A 20,296-nucleotide genomic window follows, 5' to 3' on the forward strand; every position below is an offset into this window, starting at 1 on the left:
TTACACACACACACACACACACACAAAGACTATTCTTCTCTTTTCCTCACTTCCATTCTTTTCTCCTGCGCATAATCAGGCGCTGAAATAAACTCAATCTCCATCTCACAATTAGCGCATTTAGCTAAAGTGCAATTAGTGTCAGGTAATAAAGCCTGAGCCCAGAGATTAGGAGGACCAGAGGGGATGACACGAGAATACAGATAGAGTTTGGTCGTCTTTCTGAAATGTGCTCAGCATATCAAAACGTTGATTGAGTAAAAGATAGAGCGACATTAAAGGCGTGGGAGAAATGACTTGAGGAACACTCAGGATGACACTCTTGTTGGTTTCACTGCAATGAGGGCTGATTGCAGAGAGCTGCACTAGGACGGTCACTGCGGCACATGCAATTGACAACATAATCAAGTGTTACGAACAATTTACAAAAAATAACATATTAATCGTTTATTCTGCTGGAAGGAGAGAATATTTAAATGAGATGTTGTATGGACTTTATATGCGGCATGACACAAAGTAGGGTTATTGTTATAATCGAAGTTGTTTTTTTTTACCAAAGTTATAATGCTAAGTATATAAGTGTATTATACTTTTATACCACAACCATTTCCTAGCTGGAAAATGTTCTCAATTAAATATCATGACATTGTGATTAAAATCAGCTTGTATTTAATACTGTGAAACAAGGTTCCCGTGAACATGACACTGCAGCTTCTAACAGGATTTCTTTTTTCTCGCTCTCAGTCTCAGTCTCGCTCTCAGTCTCAGTCTCGCTCTCAGTCTCGCTCTCAGTCTCTCACTCTGTCTCTCACTCTGTCTCTCACTCTGTCTCTCACTCTGTCTCTCACTCTGTCTCTCACTCTGTCTCTCACTCTGTCTCTCACTCTGTCTCTCACTCTGTCTCTATTAAGTCATAAATCTGAGAGACTATTTGAACAAAATAGTTTCATTTTCTGCAAATTTAAATAAATGCCTTTCTGTGGTATTTATTAAGCAATCGTTCTTTCAAACACAGCACGCTTAATATTCATTAAAGCGAACATGCAAAACTGACATACTGTGTTATTTTACTCATATGTAAGTTGTTACCCTGTTAATAAATCAGCACCTCACTCTTGGCATAACAGAGCATTTTAACAGCTGTTGTTGATGATCTGAACCAGGAATGATGGAAGAAGTGCTACTGTAATACACAGCTTATTTCCACACAGCCACATATTTCTTTATATTGCTGTGCTCTTTCAGGACGTGCCGTGTCCTGAAGGATTCTTTCTCTCCTGGTTTTTCCTCTGAGTGTTAGGAGAAGGCTGCATTACAGCCCCTCTCATGACTGCTCAGAGTCATTAGGAAACGGGGCAAACGGGCAAGAGAGCGAGTTGGCAGCCGTTTCCAAAGCATTCGTCATTTAGTTCAGAGCTGCAATTCAGTTTCTCTGTAAAGGAGCACTCTATTACATTTAGACACTGATAAAATATCCAGGTGGCCATATTTCTGGTGAGGCTGGTAGGCTGGATTTTCTCAAGCTTTAGCTGAGAGACCGAGAGCGTAAAAATAGATCTGAAACAGTAAGGTGCCGAGAGGAGCTGGGAAAATGTCCAATCAGTACATAACTGTAAGGAGGAGTTGGGAACCGAGGGTGGAGAATCCATAAGCAGAGTTTATATAGTAAATCCAAAGGCAAACAATCCAAAACATGAAGCAAAACACAGTAACAAGAGTCAGGCAGGAGATCAGAAATAGAGGCAAAGTGACGTGACGTGACATACGGCTAAGTACAGTGACCCATACTCAGAATTCGTTCTCTGCCTTTAACCCATCCAAAGTGCACACACACAGCAGTGAACACACACACCGTGAACACACACAGTGGGCAGACATTTATGGGGGTTTGGTGCCTTGTTCAAGGGCACCTCGGTTGTTCCCGGCCCGAGACTCGAACCCCCAACCTTAGGGTTAGGAGTGAAACTCTCTAGGAGCAGAGAAAGACAATGGAAAGGAGCAGAGAAACAATGGAAATACAATGGTGAGAGTGACCTGGAAGTGCTAGTACTCCCGCGAGGAGTGGGAAGTTCCACAGAGGTCATTACAGAGGTTCGAGTGTTCGGGGCTCAGACACACTTTCACAGTTTAAATGTAGATTGAAAACTCATCTCTTTAGTCAGGCGTACACATAATACATCCCATAAATATTGTGCACTATCACACTAGACTTGCACATTCTTATGAACAGCAGATATGTTAATCCCTATGCACTGCTCTTCTCTTCTCTTTTTCTACCCATGCTGAGACACCCATGCTAAGATCGTCTTCCGTGCGTTGAAATTTTTGGACCTCCACTGAGACAAGGCTGACTCTGTGAGAACCCTGAGACATCTACAGATCTACCGGCTCCAGTTGGACTCTGTGATACTTGTATATTTGTAACCACACCATCTAGTGTCACCCATATGAGGATGGGTTCCCCTTTGAGTCTGGTTCCTCTCAAGGTTTCTTCCTTTACCAATCTAAGGGAGTTTTTCCTTGCCACTGTTGCCTGAGCCTCAGACTTGCTCATTGGGGACAAATACACATACACACATACATACATACATACACACTGTGAACTGTATATATCTTGAATTTTTATTACATTAATTCTTTATACTTCTCCTTATGTTTATCTTTTGTTTTATGTTTATGTTCTGTAAAGCTGCTTTGTGACAATGTCCATTGTAAAAAGCGCTATACAAATAAACTTGAATTGAATTACAACAACTTTCATCCGACTTTAGAGGACATCACAGTGATCAATATCTAAACTCACATGTTCTTCAAGTCCTGGGTAGTAAACTCAACCTTAGCCTTTGAACTATGTTGAATTCACAAAGGTTTGAGAAATCTACTATAACAATCTCTATAACAACAAGGCTCTAAGGTAGCAGGGGGAAAAAATGATAATTTCTGTGTTGTTTAAGTAGACATTTAAATAGCATCTTGGAAGGAAGAAGAAGCTTGCAGTTTAAGATTTTCACCATGGGAAAGTTAAGGATGGAGGAGCATTTTCTTGATAACATAACTGTCAGGATCACACTTGGACATTTTATCTGTTGGAACATTAGGGAGCGTTGTCTCTTGTCCCATGTGTTTTTGTTTATGTTTTGTGTTTATATGTCTGCCCCGTCATTGTCTAATTTCTTCCCGCCTTAGCACACTGGTTCTTCATGTGTCTAATTGTCTACCTTTTTATTTATATTAAGCAGCGCCGAGTCCCCGTCTTTGTGTTGGTTTGGTTGTACAGTTTTGGTTCTTTTGGGTTTAGGTTTTCTTTTTTCCCCCATTGTTCTTTTGTGTTTTTATGTAATAAATCATGTTTTTATCTATCCCTGCATTGGGTCTGGATTAGTATCCATGAAGACACCTCCGTTTTCTAACAATGACAAGCTGCACTATTTTTCTTTTGAAGACGTTTAAAAAGAATAATACTGTCAATCTTTTTCACTGTATAATATATATAAATGAAGATTGAAGTAAAGTGAACAACCAAAACAACCTAAAAAATCTTGTAGCCCATTTTATTTAATATCAGAGAAATTAGTTTTTCTTGGTAAATTTTTCCAGTTTATTCTAGTTAAGAATTTCGGAAAGTATCTGAATTTTCTATTTAATTTAGATCGCTTTCGTCTATCATTTCCTTTCCTCTCATCTAAAATTTTACAGTTATGTGAATTAATTAAACTCTATTGTTGTAATAAAAGCTGTTGTTTGTCAAGTTTTGGGACTTGGTAGGACACAGGATCTTTTTTTCATTTTGTTTTGGGCTTAATAGACTCTAGACCAAGATTTTGTAGGGGAAATAACTCTGGTATAAAAATAAATCTTCAGGGTGGTAACAGTAGTTTGGTTGTTTTACTCAACCCATTTCAATCAGCACTAATGTGAATTCATATATATGTACTATGATGGTATAATCAGTCAGACCTGTTATTTAACGCTGTATAAATGTACACAGATTCTCCAATCCAACACATAAAGACATGCCACTCCAGAATCTTAATCCCATTGAGTGAGGCTTTTTTTTTTGTTGTTGTTATGGGTGCTGGCAATATTCTAGCGGGACAGGCCCACTTACCACAGTGTGCAGAAGGATGAGAGGAAAAAGGAGTGAACATGGCCTGGGGCAGTGTTCATCAGTCAAGCCTGGCTGCTTCTCTCCTCTACTGCCTGCTTTAATTCAGCACAGAGCGAGCGCTGCTACCCAGAGCTAGGACCACAGCCTAATCCATCACTCTCAAGTGGTCTAGTGCTGCACTGCAAGCAAATTCTCCCACACACATTAACTTTCACGTGCTTCACACTCCTTCTGCTGCTGTGGGGAAAGCAGTGTAGTCATGAGCTTGATCTCATTTCCATATTCAATATACAACAGAAGTCAGCGTATCTCAGCGGTGGACGAGGGCAGATGAAGTCATCTGAGCAGACTGAGAGGCAGACCAGACAAAAACAGACAGACAGGCACACATGTACCAACATATCTGATCTTACAAGCACCATCTGTCTTGTATTCCTGATGCTCTGTTTAAAAGTGTTTTATGTCATGCTGGTGGGGTTCTCCAGTTTCGTCCCACCTGGTAAGTGGATTTCCGACTCTAAATTGCCACCAGTTGTGAATAAGTGCTCCACTTTTGATGTCATTTCTATGAACACTGCACCAGGCCATGTTCACTCCTTTTTCCTCTCATCCTTCTGCATGTTGTGGTAAGTGGGCCTTTCTTGGACAGGCTCCAGATCTTCACCACCACGTAGGAGAAATTTTTAACTCAGAAACTGACGGCTGTTCGCTTTATCTCAGTGTTTCTTCTGGTTGGTCATGTTGATACTCTGTACATATCACTCTGGTCCAATCTTATTATCATACCAACTTTGCGGAATGACAATATCTCTATTACAGTGTCATGTCAATGAGCTAAAACCCTGCATGACTTACGATGATGAATGTGCTGCTATTACAGCATGAAAAAATATTGCATTATTTTACATTATTGACATGTTTACAAACCCTTACACTTAAATACCCTCTCATTATATACAAATCCCTGTTTGAATATTGTGCAATAACTTATTTTTTATCTATATATTTCTACATGAATATTTACATATTTATTTATACCTACACATTATTTACAATAACTGATTTATTTATTACTCAGTTGTTTTATTTATTTTACATTATTAAACTATATATATACACACACTTAAAATTTTAGCTTGCACCGAATTATAAGTGAATTGCACTGTAAGGACTGCTTTAATTTTGCTTTACTCAGTATAGTGACAATCAAAGGATCTTGAATCTTGAACATTAATACACAGATTAAATATGAGAGTGCTGATGATTTTCAAGAAAAAATAAATAATAATTCTTAATCCTCCATTATATCAAAATTATATTGTTAAACTAAAAATGTCCCAGAAATATGAGATTAATACACCCAGAATACATTAACAACTGGAACTAAAACTCTGCATTCAGTTAATTAAACAAACAAACACAAAAAAACAACAATATCTCCATAGATTTAAACTTAACAGCTACACCGCAACCTTTTTATTATTTATTTTGATCTCATTTCTATACCAATAATTCTGGAACTGTACTTGATGCTTGCTTGTGCACACACACACATGCACACATGCACACACACAAACACACGCGCCCACACACACACACACGCCCACAAACACACGCCCACACACACAAACACACGCCCACACACACAAACACACGCCCACACACACACAAACGGCCTCGCACACAGACACGCACACAGAGACACGCACACAGAGACACGCACACAGAGACACGCACAGAGACACACACAGAGACACACACAGAGACACACACAGAGACACACACAGAGACACACACAGAGACACACAGACACACACGGAGAGACACACAGACACACACAGAGAGACACACAGACACACACAGAGAGACACACAGACACACACAGAGAGACACACAGACACACACAGAGAGACACACAGACACACAGACACACACAGAGAGACACACAGACACACACAGAGAGACACACAGACACACACAGAGAGACACACAGACACACACAGAGAGACACACAGACACACACAGAGAGACACACAGACATACACAGACATACAGAAGTAACTCACCACGGTGTGAGAGGTTGCTGTCCCCACTGTTTGGTCCGTCTTTTTGAGAGACAGTAGTAGATCTTGGTGTTTGACTGCTCCCTGTTGCGTTCTGTGCAAAGCTGGGACGTTGCGATGGTGGTGTGCTGCTGCTCTCAGTGCTGCGTGTCGTGGAGGATGGTGATGGAGTGGTGGAATACACAGTGATGGAAGGTGGTGTGGTTAATGGCAATAAAGCTGTAGTGCTGTGTGTTGTAGGCGGGGCATTCGTGCTTGAAGCAGTCGTTGCACTTGGACTTGGACTAGATGATGTTGTACTGGTGCTAGCTGTCGAAGTTGAAGTGGTTGATGGAGGTGTGGAAGGTGTAGAAGGTTCTGTTTTCGTAGTTGTAGAAGGTGTAGTTGTTGTAGTCTTGGGTTTTGGTACTGTATTGGGAGAAAGAGAGAGAATGAAGCCATAGTAGCTTAACATTTTCAAAACTGTGGCTGGTTTACCAGGTTAGATAAGTTTAGGTTTTAGGTTCACAGACAATATGTGAGCATTACTGTACATTCCTAGAAACAAAAGCTGGATTTAAAGGAAGTTCATGATAAGTGCGGTCTTACCTGCGACACAGCGGCGCATGTCTGGGCCGAGCTCTGCGTCATCAGGACAGGCGCAGGTGTATTTGGGTGAGTGCTCTGTGATCTGTGGAGCTCTCAGACACAGGTACTCACAACCACCGTTGGGCAAACTCCCCATATTACAGCTGTCTGGAGCTGAAAAAGACAAGCACACAGCATGAACTGAAGTGTATCAGCCATGGGAACTCTGTTTAGAAGTGTCTGCGTTAACGTGTGCATGTTTAATCACCATTATTACAGGCCAGAGGTCTGTGTAAAAAAAAAAAACGCAAGGGCTACTATTAACATAACACTGTAATTAAAGTCTGGCACTGGCACCAATGCAGCAATACAATTCAGCCAATAATGTCCTTGGAAGAATGCCCCTGTTTAAAAACGTCCACAACAAAGACACTTTCATCTCAGTGCACGGATAAAGTGGAGTTGGATTGCTTTCTAAGTGGATATATAGAGTCAGAGAGAGAGAGAGAGAGAGAGAGAGAGAGAGAGAGAGAGAGAGAGAGAGAGAGAGAGAGAGAGAGAGAGAGAGAGAGAGAGAGAGAGAGAGAGAGAGAGAGAGAGAGAGAGAGAGAGAGAGAGAGAATCATTAGTAAGGGCAATTAAGGTGGTTTCAAACTACACACACATCAGTGTTTATTTCACATGTAATACATTGTGAACTGGCTGCAGGGTGAATGGAGTTTAGCAGGACAAAAATTTGAATTTTTATTATTTACACATTGAATTAAAAAAAATTCTTTGGCAGTATACCCATAATATAGAAGAAGAAGAAGAAGCCAATATCTGTAAATATGTTGGATAGGATATATATATATATATTTTTTTTTTTTTACAGAATAACCAAAAATTAAATGAAATATGTAAACAATTTAAATTGGATTAATAAAAACTGGAAATGATTACACATACAGATTTATATAGTTTGTATACTATATACTTTATTTACAAAGTGGTATATGCAAAGAAAATAGAATTTCTCTGTGCTGTATTGTACAGTAGATGCGACAGCAAACTGAACTACCCTTAACTATTACAGTTATTAGATTTTCAATGCAAGTGATTTTGTGTAAGTCATTTCATTAAGTGCTTTAGATTTTTTTTTTTTTAAACCCTAGTTGTTTTTAAAATGAACTGCATTGGACTGGCTTTACATCCAAGACGTATTCCTGCCTCTCGTATCCCTTTTATCCGATGTCCCTGAACCCTCTACACCCCTGACCAGGATACAATGCTTACTGAACAACAATTTACAATTAAAAACCACTCTAAAATTAAAGCTAAGTAAAAAGCAAACCAAAACAAGTTTCAAAATAAAATTATGAAAATAATATAAATCGATATAAAGTTAACATTATTGTTAATGTAAATGTAATGTGAAGCATGTAAAATAATACTAGAAAGAAAACAATGACAAAAGGACAAGGAAACATAAAAGGACTGAAATTCAGTGTACTTCACAGCAACTCCCCCCCCTTGCTCCCAAGAGAAGAAAAGGAATTTAAGGATGATCTTATTTCTGAGCCAAGCTCCCTTTGCTCTGAGCACCTTGTGCTTTCTTATTGAGTAATATTTCACTAAAGCTATTGTCACACAGTGCCTCTTGAGGTTTCCTTTCTGTGAATATTACACCCTGTTCTCCAGGAAATACACTGAGCCAAATTACATTTCCATTCGTTCACACTTCTTCACTTAGCTTAAGTGTGTTTTCCAGCTTTTTTTCTTTTTTAGCACTTTCAGCATATTTGGTATATTTATTAATCCTTTAACAACACCGTTCATTTATCAAAGTGAAAGTGAGAAGTCTGCAAATGTTTTTTTTCTTCTTACTGTTTCACTCCATCCTGTAAATCTGTAAGTCTAAAATATGTTTAAAAGCAGCATAATTGAAGAACACAGTGTACGGACAATAAACGAGTAAAGGTTAATGGTCATTGTTTCTGGTTTGATTGGTGAGTTTTGCGTCTGACCTTTGGGTTGCCTGAGCTCATGGAACACCACCACGTCTAGTGGGCTGTCCAGGTGCTGTGCCAGCATGGAGATATCGTGGCCTGTTAGCCGGTTCACACTGTAGATAGCCTCGTCCTCCAGATCTGACCAATATACTCGGTCCTGCAGAAAAAAATTACTTAGTCTTAAAAAAAATAATACTTACTACAAGTGGGAAGAAACAAGGCATGAATTTTCAACATTCAAATAATCCTACAATAAAAAAAACCCCAATAATTTATAAATTATAAAATCGTTTGTATAGTACCTCCATTAACAATGTTAAGATGTATGAGGTTATTAGATTCCTGCCTTCTATGTAGTATTGCTGGATTGTTTTTACCTGTATTATAACTATAGGGTGTAGTGTTCCTGGGTGCTGATTTGTAGGCTATACAGTACATGTGCCTGGAATGCAATAACTTTGGAAGCATCACAAAATGCAATATGTCATACAGTACACACACTGTATATGTTATACTGGCTGTCATCTTTCCACACAGTCTGTAGAAATGAGCTTATGGATTTTAGTTTAGCTTAAAAGTCACTAATGAATACTGCTTTCTTATGATGCTGAGGCAATCAACATTCTTATCTTATTTTATCTTATCCTTCTTAACCCTGACATTCTCTTGTCAGTATCTGAGGCTTAGCATATATTTGGTTTGCATTTTATACTTCTGATAGATAACACTATAAAACAAGGAATACACAAAAATCCTCTACTGCCCGATCACGCATGGTGTTCCTCAAGGCTCAGTTCTAAGTCCCCTACTCTTAGTGGCTAGTATACTGTCTTTAATTTATGTTTTTGTGCAGCCTTAAAAAGTTTCTGTTTTAAATAGAAAATATGCCTTAGCAGATTAAACCCAAAATATTAAATCACATAAATGAAATCTCAGTGATTACAATATCACAAGCTTGAGTTCAGGGATACTCGCAGAATTAAAACTCACATTTCAGTACTGCTGCTTTTGAGGGATCTTTTTGAGTGGGTGGTGGAAGACATGAAAAGAAACTATGTATGCACAAAGTATAATGTAATGATCGATATACGTTATAGTACAAACATGGATGCCCTGGACTCAACCACCTGCACTCCCGCACACTTATTCTCCATCATGTTAATTGTCTTCACCTGTGTATAATTATGTATGTTTGGTTTAGCACTGTTTATAAATACACCTGTTTCACTTTGGAAAGTATACGTTCAGTTCTTAATGATATTTACCATGCTTGTCTCCTGTGCCCCTGGTTTATAGAATGCGTTTGTGCTCTGTTTTTGGCAATGTTTGTGCCTAGCCTGTTAGAGTCCTGATTATATTCCGACTGACCTTAGACCCTGTGTTTTGAATACTAGATTGTTCGCTCTTTCCTGAGCGCTCTCTCTCCTTTTATTATGAGTGGTTCTTACTTTTGAGTTCTTACTTTTGTGATGCTCTTAAAACCACCTCCATGTATCCAAACTCCAAGAGTTTGTGTGCTTTATTTTGCAAGATGTTACTATTTATTGCCATTGATATGTATTGTCCAAAACTAGGAGCATTTTATCATTTTATCATTTCCTTTATTAAGTTATTCGTGTTGAATTTCAAATTTGTGCAAGTTATTCTACAGCAGGGGTGGACAATTAATTTGTATTATTAATTAATTCATTTTAATGAGAAACCTGAGCTGTGTTAAAGCGCTGAAACAACAATAACGTGAATTTAATTCTGCTAAATATTAATTTTCTCCTACTGTAAAAAGAATTACATTTAATATTTTGATTAGCTGTTAAGTAAATTAATTCAGTATATGTAATTATGGTGTAAAATAGAAAAATACACCTAAAAAAAGCAATAAACACTAAAAACAAAAACAACTTGTAGTTGTTTAGCCACGCATGTGCGTTCTTATGTAAATTTAAACAATTAAATAATTTAAATAAATTCTTTAAAATGAAAGCAACATAATTGTTTTGCATGCACATCAGAAATAATTTTTCATTCATGTTTTAATTTAATAAATTAGGTCTGTTCTACAGGAATGTCAAGGTCATACGTGTATGTGTACGTGTAAGTGTACGCTTGCTGACCCTGGTGGTTTTGCGTCAGGAACCCATGCGCTCACCACCACAGCCCAAGTTCAAAGGGACCACGAGAACAAATCCAGCCACTGAGGGGTTAACTCTCAGTGCCAGATCCAAGCCTGGGTAAAGTGTCAGGAAGGGTATCTGGGGTAAAATCTTCGCCAAATAAAATGGCTATGCGGATAGGATGATTCACTTTGGTGACCCCGAGCAGCAGCCGAAGGACAACAAGAACAAGAATTGCGATTCCAAAACTAAACTGCAAATTAAAAGTGAAGTAGATTCATTGAGTGCTCTGACCACTATTTGTTTATCTAAATGCTCTGGATTCCCTAGATGCTCTGCACAAATCAATCCCCAAAGGAAAATCAGGAATGGACTCACAGCAAACATTTCTGTCAATGCTGCTGATCTGATGACCTGTGCTTTTCTAAAGCAATCCTGCTCGATCGTGGTGTAACATGCACATCACTAAATTAAGCACATTATGTAACTGTGGTATTTTAGCATAGACTCATTGCAGAAAAATTATATATATATATATATATATATATATATATATATATATATATATATATATATATATATATATATATATATATATATAAAGCTTGTAATTACTGTACAAATGTCATTTTACCAGAGCAAATTACAAAAATAAATAAATAAATGAACAGGAAAGCGAATGAGAGCTGGTGAGCTCATGAGAGGGAAAGACAATGGAAGACTCAGATCTTTTGGATAATGTAGGTTTTTCATCAGTCGAATTAAAGCAAACACCACTGTCTCTGGCATCTACAAGAGCCTGCCAACACACACGCTTTAGAAAATAACACCTCCTCTGCCATCCTTCTATTTCTCTCTCTCTCTCTGTCTCACTTTCACTTCAAAGAAACCGTATCAGCCTTTCCAGCGATATCACAAAGCCGTGGATGGTTGCTATGACTACCAGATGGTCATTTGTACTATCAGAGGTTCAATTGATTTGAAAGTGAGCGAGTGTGGATGAGAAAGTGTACCTCACACACAGACTGCTAGATTTAAGAATGTTTTTTTTTTTTGGAAAGGTCAGCCCTGTTCCTCCCTGCAGAGCTTCAGCAGATCCTCGCTTAGTGCTGGACGAGAGGAACTCAGGCAGTGTGCTCTTTTGAAATGCCGCCCTGCTCCGCCACTGAGAGGAAAATCACACTCGCATGCTTCCCTTCATTGGTGGATTAACCTTTTCTAGTAAAGCAAGTTCGCAATTAGGAGGAAAAACTTGCAGTGTAGGAATTGGGTCTTTAATTTCATTCCCTTGTATAAAGTGTGTGCCTTAGCTGTGTCATTAGCTGTAAATCACACTAATATTTTTGCAAGCAAAAGGTTACATTTTTAAACTTTGGTAAAGTCTGACATGGGAATTGACATCATTGACCAGCACTTTTAACAATTCACAATATCTCAAAGCAGCTTTACTTAAGTATGGAAACAGAAAAAAGTTTAAAGTTTAAAATTAAGTTATAATTTATCTCTAACATTTAACCTTAATGAGCAAGCCAGAGGCGACGGTGGTGATGAAGATCTCCCTAAGATGATATGAGGAAGAACATGAGGAGGAACCAGACTCAGAAGGGAACCTCATCCTCATTTGGTTGACACTGGAGAGGAAATAATGTAAATGTAAATAATGTCATTTCTACAACAGTTTGTAGTCGAGTGAACACAAATGATTTAGCTGTATCGACCTTTAAAGCATTGGTTCTTTATTTTTTGCAAAACAGAGAAAGCAGTGTTCAGAGTAGTTTGCTTTCATAATTCTGTTTTTATTTTGTACTGCTAAAAAATGTTGAGCTAGCTAACTTACTAGCAACTCACATTTACTGGATGACCATAAGAAGTGTTTATGGTATTAGTTATAGTGGCTACTCCAAGGTTTGTAAGTGTGTGTCAATACGTGTGTGTTTCATAACGTATACACTCATTTACGAATACACTGTACTTGTATCGCTACATGCCTTGTGCACAGTGTTTCTGGAATAGTTTTCAGTACCTCCCTGACCCTACTAATGTTCATTTAATGTTCCTTAGCTTGCTAACCACCTTCTAAACCTCAATACAAGCCAATATTGTTTTGAAAGAGAACTTTTGTGACCGGCTGCCTTTTCAGACGTATATACATGATCCTGATGTACTTATTATATGATCCTGATATACATGATCCTGAGGTACTGATATACATGACCCTGATATACATGATCCTGATGTACTTATTATACATGATCCTGATATACATGATCCTGAGGTACTGATATACATGATCCTGAGGAACTGATATACATGATCCTGAGGTACTGATATACATGATCCTGATGTACTTATATGATCCTGATATACATGATCCTGAGTTACTGATATACATGACCCTGAGGTACTGATATACATGATCCTGATGTACTTATTATACATGATCCTGATATACATGATCCTGAGGTACTGATATACATGATCCTGAGGAACTGATATACATGATCCTGAGGTACTGATATACATGATCCTGATGTACTTATTATACATGATCCTGATATACATGATCCTGAGGTACTGATATACATGATCCTGAGGTACTGAGGTACTGATATACATGATCCTGATGTACTTATTATACATGATCCTGATATACATGATCCTGAGGTACTGATATACATGATCCTGTGGTACTGATATACATGATCCTGATATACATGATCCTGATATACATGATCCTGAGGTACTGATATACATGATCCTGATATACATGATCCTGAGGTACTGACATACATGATCCTGATGTACTTATTATACATGATCCTGATATACATGATCCTGAGGTACTGACATACATGATCCTGATGTACTTATTATACATGATCCTGATATACATGATCCTGAGGTACTGATATACATGATCCTGATATACATGATCCTGAGGTACTGACATACATGATCCTGATATACATGATCCTGAGGTACTGATATACAGGATCCTGATGTACACAATACACAGAAAAAAAATAAAAGTAGTGGCAAAGTAAACATATAAATAGAAAGGAAAAAAGTGCAAAGCCTGTAATCAAGCTAGAAAGAAAAAAGAAAGAAAGAACAAAAGGAAATACTTGTGAATAATAGAAACTGTAAATAAAACAATATAAAGTTAAAAAGACAAAGATGTCAGGAAAAAGTTATAAAGTTACAAAACTATATAAAACTTTATAAAAACAAATCAACTCCCTAATAAAATAAAAAAATAAAGAAAAGTAACTAAGAAAAAGCAAAATCTAATAGTAATTACAAAAAAAGAAACAAGAAAACAACTAAAAAATTTGAAAAACCTTCCAGTCTTCCAAGAAAATAAAGAAAGAAAAAGAATAACAAGGAAAGAAAACAAAACAAAAATATAACAAAAATAAAGAAAAAGTATAAAAGAAAAAATAAATTACAAAATCAAAAAGAAATAAAGAAAGAAAAAAAAAAAAGGTGATTTTGCTATGAAAGTGCACAGTTTACCTCAAACAGCGTGAGGGCGAACGGATGGCCCAGGTGCTCAGTAGACGAGAGCAGAACCCTACGATTATCTCCGTTCAGGTCCACGCTGGAGATGACGTGCAGTTTGGAGTCTACCCAGTACAGACGTCTGCTGGACAAATCTGCTGACAAAATTCAGCAAGTGTCACGAATACATACTTTAATGTTCAGGCCCTGATTTCATTCGCTCTAATACCAAAGTGTTGGAATGGACTGGTAGATTTATTATGAGCATACATTATAGCAGGTGAAGAAATTACACACATACATGCAAAGAACATGCCTGATTTTCCACTTAAACCTACACAATGAAATATATTTTGTTGTCTCATGCATTAAGCTGGATTTAGACACTGCAATTACAGTGTAAATATTACTCATTAACCTGCATGAGATGATCCCAATCAAATCTCACCTGAATTCTATCAAAGAAAATATGATGTTCTTCATGTCATACGGTGGCCGGGAAGTGCAAAACAAATTAACAAAACCGAAAACACATTAACAAAACCCAAACCAAATTAATAAAACCCAAACCAAATTAACAAAACCCAAACCAAATTAACAAATCAGAAAACACATTAACAAAGCCCAAAACACATTAACAAAGCCCAAAACACATTAACAAAACCCAAAACACATTAACAAAACCCAAAACACATTAACAAAACCAAAAACACATTAACAAAACCCAAACCAAATTAACAAATCAGAAAACACATTAACAAAACCAAAAACACATTAACAAAACCCAAACCAAATTAACAAATCAGAAAACACATTAACAAAACCAAAAACAAATTAACAAAACCCAAACCAAATTAACAAATCAGAAAACACATTAACAAATTCAAAAACACAACGACAAGTGAGACAACCCAGAAACGGTAGTGTATCGTTTTTGAATGGAAACTTACCGATCATTGGACAAGACACCTGTCACTGAAGATATACAGGTATGGAATCTTATGTGTAATGTGTAAAGTTCTCCGTTTAAATAAAGTTCTCCGTTCAAGAAAATAACAGAATTAATCCACAGTAATCCATTCCATCCATCCATTCCAACTTTTCCCTGCGGCAGAACTTCATGTATACTTTGAGTGACAGGTGTCTTGTCCAATCACAAACTATACCAACCGCTTCTATTTTCTGATTTGTTCATTTGTTTTCTGATTTGTTCATTTGTTTTCTGATTTGTTTTCTGATTTGTTAATGTGTTTCATGCACCGATTCAGACAACCCGGAAGCGGTAGGTATAGTTTGTGAATGGAAACTTACCGATCATTGGACAAGACGACTGTCATTAAAGATATAAAGGTGAATGAAAGGTGTCTCGTCCGATGATGGTAAGTTTCCATTAACAAATTATACCAACCGCTTCCGGGTTGTCTGACTTGTTAATGTGTTTTCGGTTTTGTTAATTTGGTTTGGGTTTTGTTAATTTGGTTTGGGTTTTGTTAATTTGTTTTGCACTTCCCGGCCACCGTAATGTCACATTATATAATGAAGATCCTCTAAGGAGACTTACGATTAAAGAAAAATTATTTTGTTCTGCTTAGGTCATAAATCACTATGATGAGGGATAGTGTGGAAAATGGAGTTGCATAAACACAAACATTCTTTATAGGGAGCTTGAGTTAATAAGGATTTATTATTATGTCCATTAACATTTATCGTTTCTCCATTTCCACACTCGTTCTCCTACTGTTGGCTTATAGACGAGTGCCATATCTGACAAATAGGGATATTGCTGAATGTTGTTGAGTGCCAATCAACAACACGTTTACATTAAAGCACTCATTCTAATAGGTTACGGTTTTGTTATTCATTCATTCATTCATCTTCTACCGCTTATCCGAACTACCTCGGGTCACGGGGAGCCTGTGCCTATCTCAGGCATCATCGGGCATCAAAGCAGGATACACCCTGGACGGAGTGCCAACCCATCGCAGGGCACGGTTTTGTTATAAACATTTGAAAATATATGTCTGCGTTTTTCTTGGTTAATTTTCACCCCAAAAAAAGTTTTTAGACTGACAATATGCTTAGTCCATGACCTCGCAATCCAGTATTGAAGTATTTAATGAAAGATACTTCAGCCAACGTCTGTACATTGATCTGGATAAGAGCTTCTGCCAAATACCGTACAGTAAATGGAACGGTAAAATACTCCAAATAAACTAAACATTAAATTGGTATACCCTCCAAAAAATGTTGAATTGTTGACATGGTGAAGCTTTGTATTAGGAGACAGTTATATATGGCAGGAATCTCCAGTATCAGAGAAAACCTTTGTTGTATGAGCTAAAAATGCTTCGAAATCTAAGAATGAAGGACATTTTAATCCAATTTTTTTTTAGATGATAACAAAATGCATATTTTTCATCTTATTAACATAAAAACAAACACATTTATGGAGGCTGAAATGTAGAGATACTCTTTTGCTCCATCACTAGCTTTTCATCAGTGACATTTTGGCATCGGTGACGTTTGGGAGACCAAATAAAGAAATGTGACACGCTATGGGCAAAATGCTGAGTCAGCCAAAAATTTCCAACACTGTCACATCTTGGTTGTAGAAATATTTTGGTATGATGGCACAGCTGTGATTTAGGGAGCTGCTCACCTTACACACTACATTCTCAACTCATATCAGGTTATGACTGAAAAATTTGTTTACGATGTAGAATTTTTATTGCCATAAAACTGGCCTGTGTAGTGAAAACCTGCCGTTTAGCAGTCTAAAAACTGATGAAAGTATCCGTCGATACTGTTTATGTATGTTTAGTTTTGCCTAAACGTGTGTGGAAAAAGTGATAAGAAAAATGTCTGGGTGAGAATCTTCAATCCTGCTTCCAGTTGTTAACACTAACACTGTCTCCAGTCACACTTTGTGTCACTGTGTTATTGTGTGTTTTCTCCTCACTAATTTGCATTCATCGGATGCCCACCCCTCTCTCCCTCTCTCTCTCTCTCTCTCTCTCTCTCTCTCTCTCTCTCTCTCTCTCTCTCCCTCCTTCTTAAAAAATACAGATTGCAGCAAAGCATGACATGTTAAAATGGGATTAACAAAAAACAAAAACAATTCCTTTTTAATGTTTCATGCTGTGCTTTTCTCCATGTCTTGTCCTTTTATCTTCCCTTTATCGCTGTGTCTCCAGATATTTCTCTTTATTTGTCAGAGTTTCAGTTCGCTGACATTTAAGTGCATGCTTGAGAAATATAAATGATGATGAACTTGAGCTCATGCACCAGCACCTTTTTACCTAAAGTGATCCCATTAGGCCATTCGATTCGCTCCGAGACCAGCACCTGCCGGTCCACACCGTTCAGACCAGCTTTTTCAATTTTAGCCTGAATCCCCCAGTCTGACCAGTACATGAACCTGATGGAAAAAAAAAGTAAAAAAAAAAATAAAATAAAATAAAAAGACAAACGTAAGGAAGCATAATCATCTTGCTTTTATCTCTCAAAATTGATAATAACCAGTTATATTTATCGGCACGTCAAAAAGTCAATAGTTACTGATTTTCCTGTATATGGAATAAGCTGGAACTGTAAAAAATAAAATACTTCATGAAAGTAATGCATGATACAGATTCAGATTATACAGATCCAGTAGATTTACCCATTACTATACTTTGAATTTTGGACTTGGAGTTCATTTACCTTACTAAAGAAGATTTTAAGAAGATATACAAAATACTGTATATACTTCTCCTAGACTGTACAAATAAATAAAAGTAGATTTAAGAAGTTAATAATCTGATGATGGTTCAGAAAGTGGAAAATGATATACAGTATTTAATTTGCAGAGTTACATGTAGTAACAAGACCACTGGATTCACTTACAATCATGCTCTTAATGTTACTACTTAAGATTAAAATAAGAAGTACGTTAGAAGTTTCACTCATTTTTTGTTTTAGAAGTAATAACGAATTACTTTCTTATCTTACTTTCTTAACGAATTTACTTTCTTCTATTACTTTTTTCTAATCACACGCTTATATTAAAGCACTTATTCTAACACGTTACCATTTCTATAATAACTTACGCCGAGACATGAATCATTACAGCTCTTGCTAAAGACCTACAATTTCCTAAAATAGTTCAAAACATTTGAAAATAAATGTGTGTGTTTTTCTTAGTACATTTTCTCCCCAACAGATTTTTTTAGACTGACACTATGCCTACTCCATAACCTCGAGGACCAGCCTATTTCTGTACATTGCTCTGGATAAGAGCTTCTGCCTAATACCATAAATTAAACTGTAAAATGCTCTAAATAAACAAAACTTAAAAGTGTTATCCATCCTAAAAAAACAACAACCCCATTTTAGAATTGTTTGCATGGTGAAGCTTTGTATAAGGAGACAGTTATATATGGAAGGAGTCTCCAGTGTCAGCAGACTGTCACAAGAAAAGCTTCAAGTTGGATGAGCCAAAAATGCTGCAAAGGAAAATCTAAGCACGAAGGACATTTGAATTTGAGTTTTTTAGTTGATAATATGCTGCATATTTTTGAACTTTGATATAAAGAAAACAAGTTTATAGATTTTGACATGTAGATATCGTCGCTGTCGGGTGGAAACCTCGTATGTCCAAATTTTGTCAATTTCATATTTTTTCACATATCGATGCTATTGGTCAGTCCCCACGTGGGTCTGTTATTTTTACAAGTTATTAACCAATCTAAAGTCTTGAAAATAGCTTGAGCGCAAATCTCATAACTCCATTGGACACTTCAACTGTCCACCTCTTCCTCACTCCGCGGGAGAGCTTCACGGCATATTTCTCCTCAATAAGAGTCGCAACGAATCAACACGTCTTCTGAGGTAAATGTCTTCAAAACACTGGGCTCAAAGAAAAAAAATCTTGACCCCCGCTAGTTCTGGTGCTCGTCTGAGGACAGGAATTTAGCGCAAGACAATCCATTGCAACGCGGACTAAACCCTGTGCACTGCAGATAAGGTACGGCGTTTTTTTTATTTCCTGAAAATTAATGGTTTTGGAGATACGAGGATTCCGTCTGACAGTGACGATATACTCTTTTTCTCCATCATTAGTTAGATCTCTATATTTTTAGCAGTGATATTTTGACATCATGCACTTGCAAGCACCCTTTTTAGAGACCAAATTAAGAAGTGTGACACACTAAGGGTAAAATACTGAGTGCCCCATTTGGGATAAGGCATAGCACAATTTGTGTTCAAGACACCATCAATGAAAAAGACATTATATGGGTGATTGCTTGTTCTCAACACTGATGTTGTGGTAGAAGTCAGTCACAGCAGTGTTACTGGGCTTTAAAATCATCTAAGTTCCACATTCAGATTGAAATGAGTACCTCAAGAAAATAGAAAGCAAAAAAAATCCAGAATTTTTATTATTAGAAATATAGTCATATTCTCTGTATAAGTACAAGAAGGACCAACAAGGTAGGCACTTTATCCATAAATTGCAGCAATTGGTTCTCATGTAGACAAGCTCTCTGAGCTCATTAGTATCCATTTCCTCTACTTTAATAATTTGCATGAAAGATGCTCGAGGGGATGGAAAAAGATGTCAGAATAGACAAAGGGAGTGACTGAGAGATCTAGGGACAGGCTGAAGAGCAGTGCATTGACTGAAGTAAGATGAACTAGAATATGAAAGGAAACCATCCACATCAGATCTACACTGAGGTAAAAATGGATAATGGTGTTTACCAGGATGACCACGTTCCCATCCACAAGTCACAATAACACGAGGTTAAAAATGATGTTAATCATATGCTATGGCCTTTACAGTCACCATATCTTAAACCTATTGAAGTTTTGTGATGACAATACTGTAACATCTGATGTGGATGGTTTCCTTTCATATTCTAGTTCATCTTACTTCAGTCAATGCACTGCTCTTCAACACCAACTGAAAAAAAT

General features: G+C 37.2%; 1 protein-coding gene across 4 annotated transcripts in view; it reads right to left on the minus strand.

Annotated features, from left to right (window-relative positions):
• Positions 1-20,296, minus strand: part of lrp8 (low density lipoprotein receptor-related protein 8, apolipoprotein e receptor) — a 208,011-nt gene that overhangs the window by 10,412 nt on the left and 177,303 nt on the right. For all 4 annotated transcript variants that reach the window (XM_060867521.1, XM_060867520.1, XM_060867519.1 and 1 more), the window contains exons 12-16: positions 17,641-17,759; positions 14,357-14,496; positions 8,745-8,886; positions 6,760-6,912; positions 6,175-6,579 (exon numbers count right to left, since the gene is read on the minus strand). In XM_060867521.1, the coding sequence (XP_060723504.1) occupies positions 6,175-6,579; positions 6,760-6,912; positions 8,745-8,886; positions 14,357-14,496; positions 17,641-17,759 (959 nt within the window). The remainder of the gene's footprint in view (positions 1-6,174; positions 6,580-6,759; positions 6,913-8,744; positions 8,887-14,356; positions 14,497-17,640; positions 17,760-20,296) is intronic.

Source organism: Tachysurus vachellii, chromosome 4 (assembly GCF_030014155.1).
Source record: "Tachysurus vachellii isolate PV-2020 chromosome 4, HZAU_Pvac_v1, whole genome shotgun sequence".
In the NCBI taxonomy this organism is placed as follows: domain Eukaryota; kingdom Metazoa; phylum Chordata; class Actinopteri; order Siluriformes; family Bagridae; genus Tachysurus; species Tachysurus vachellii.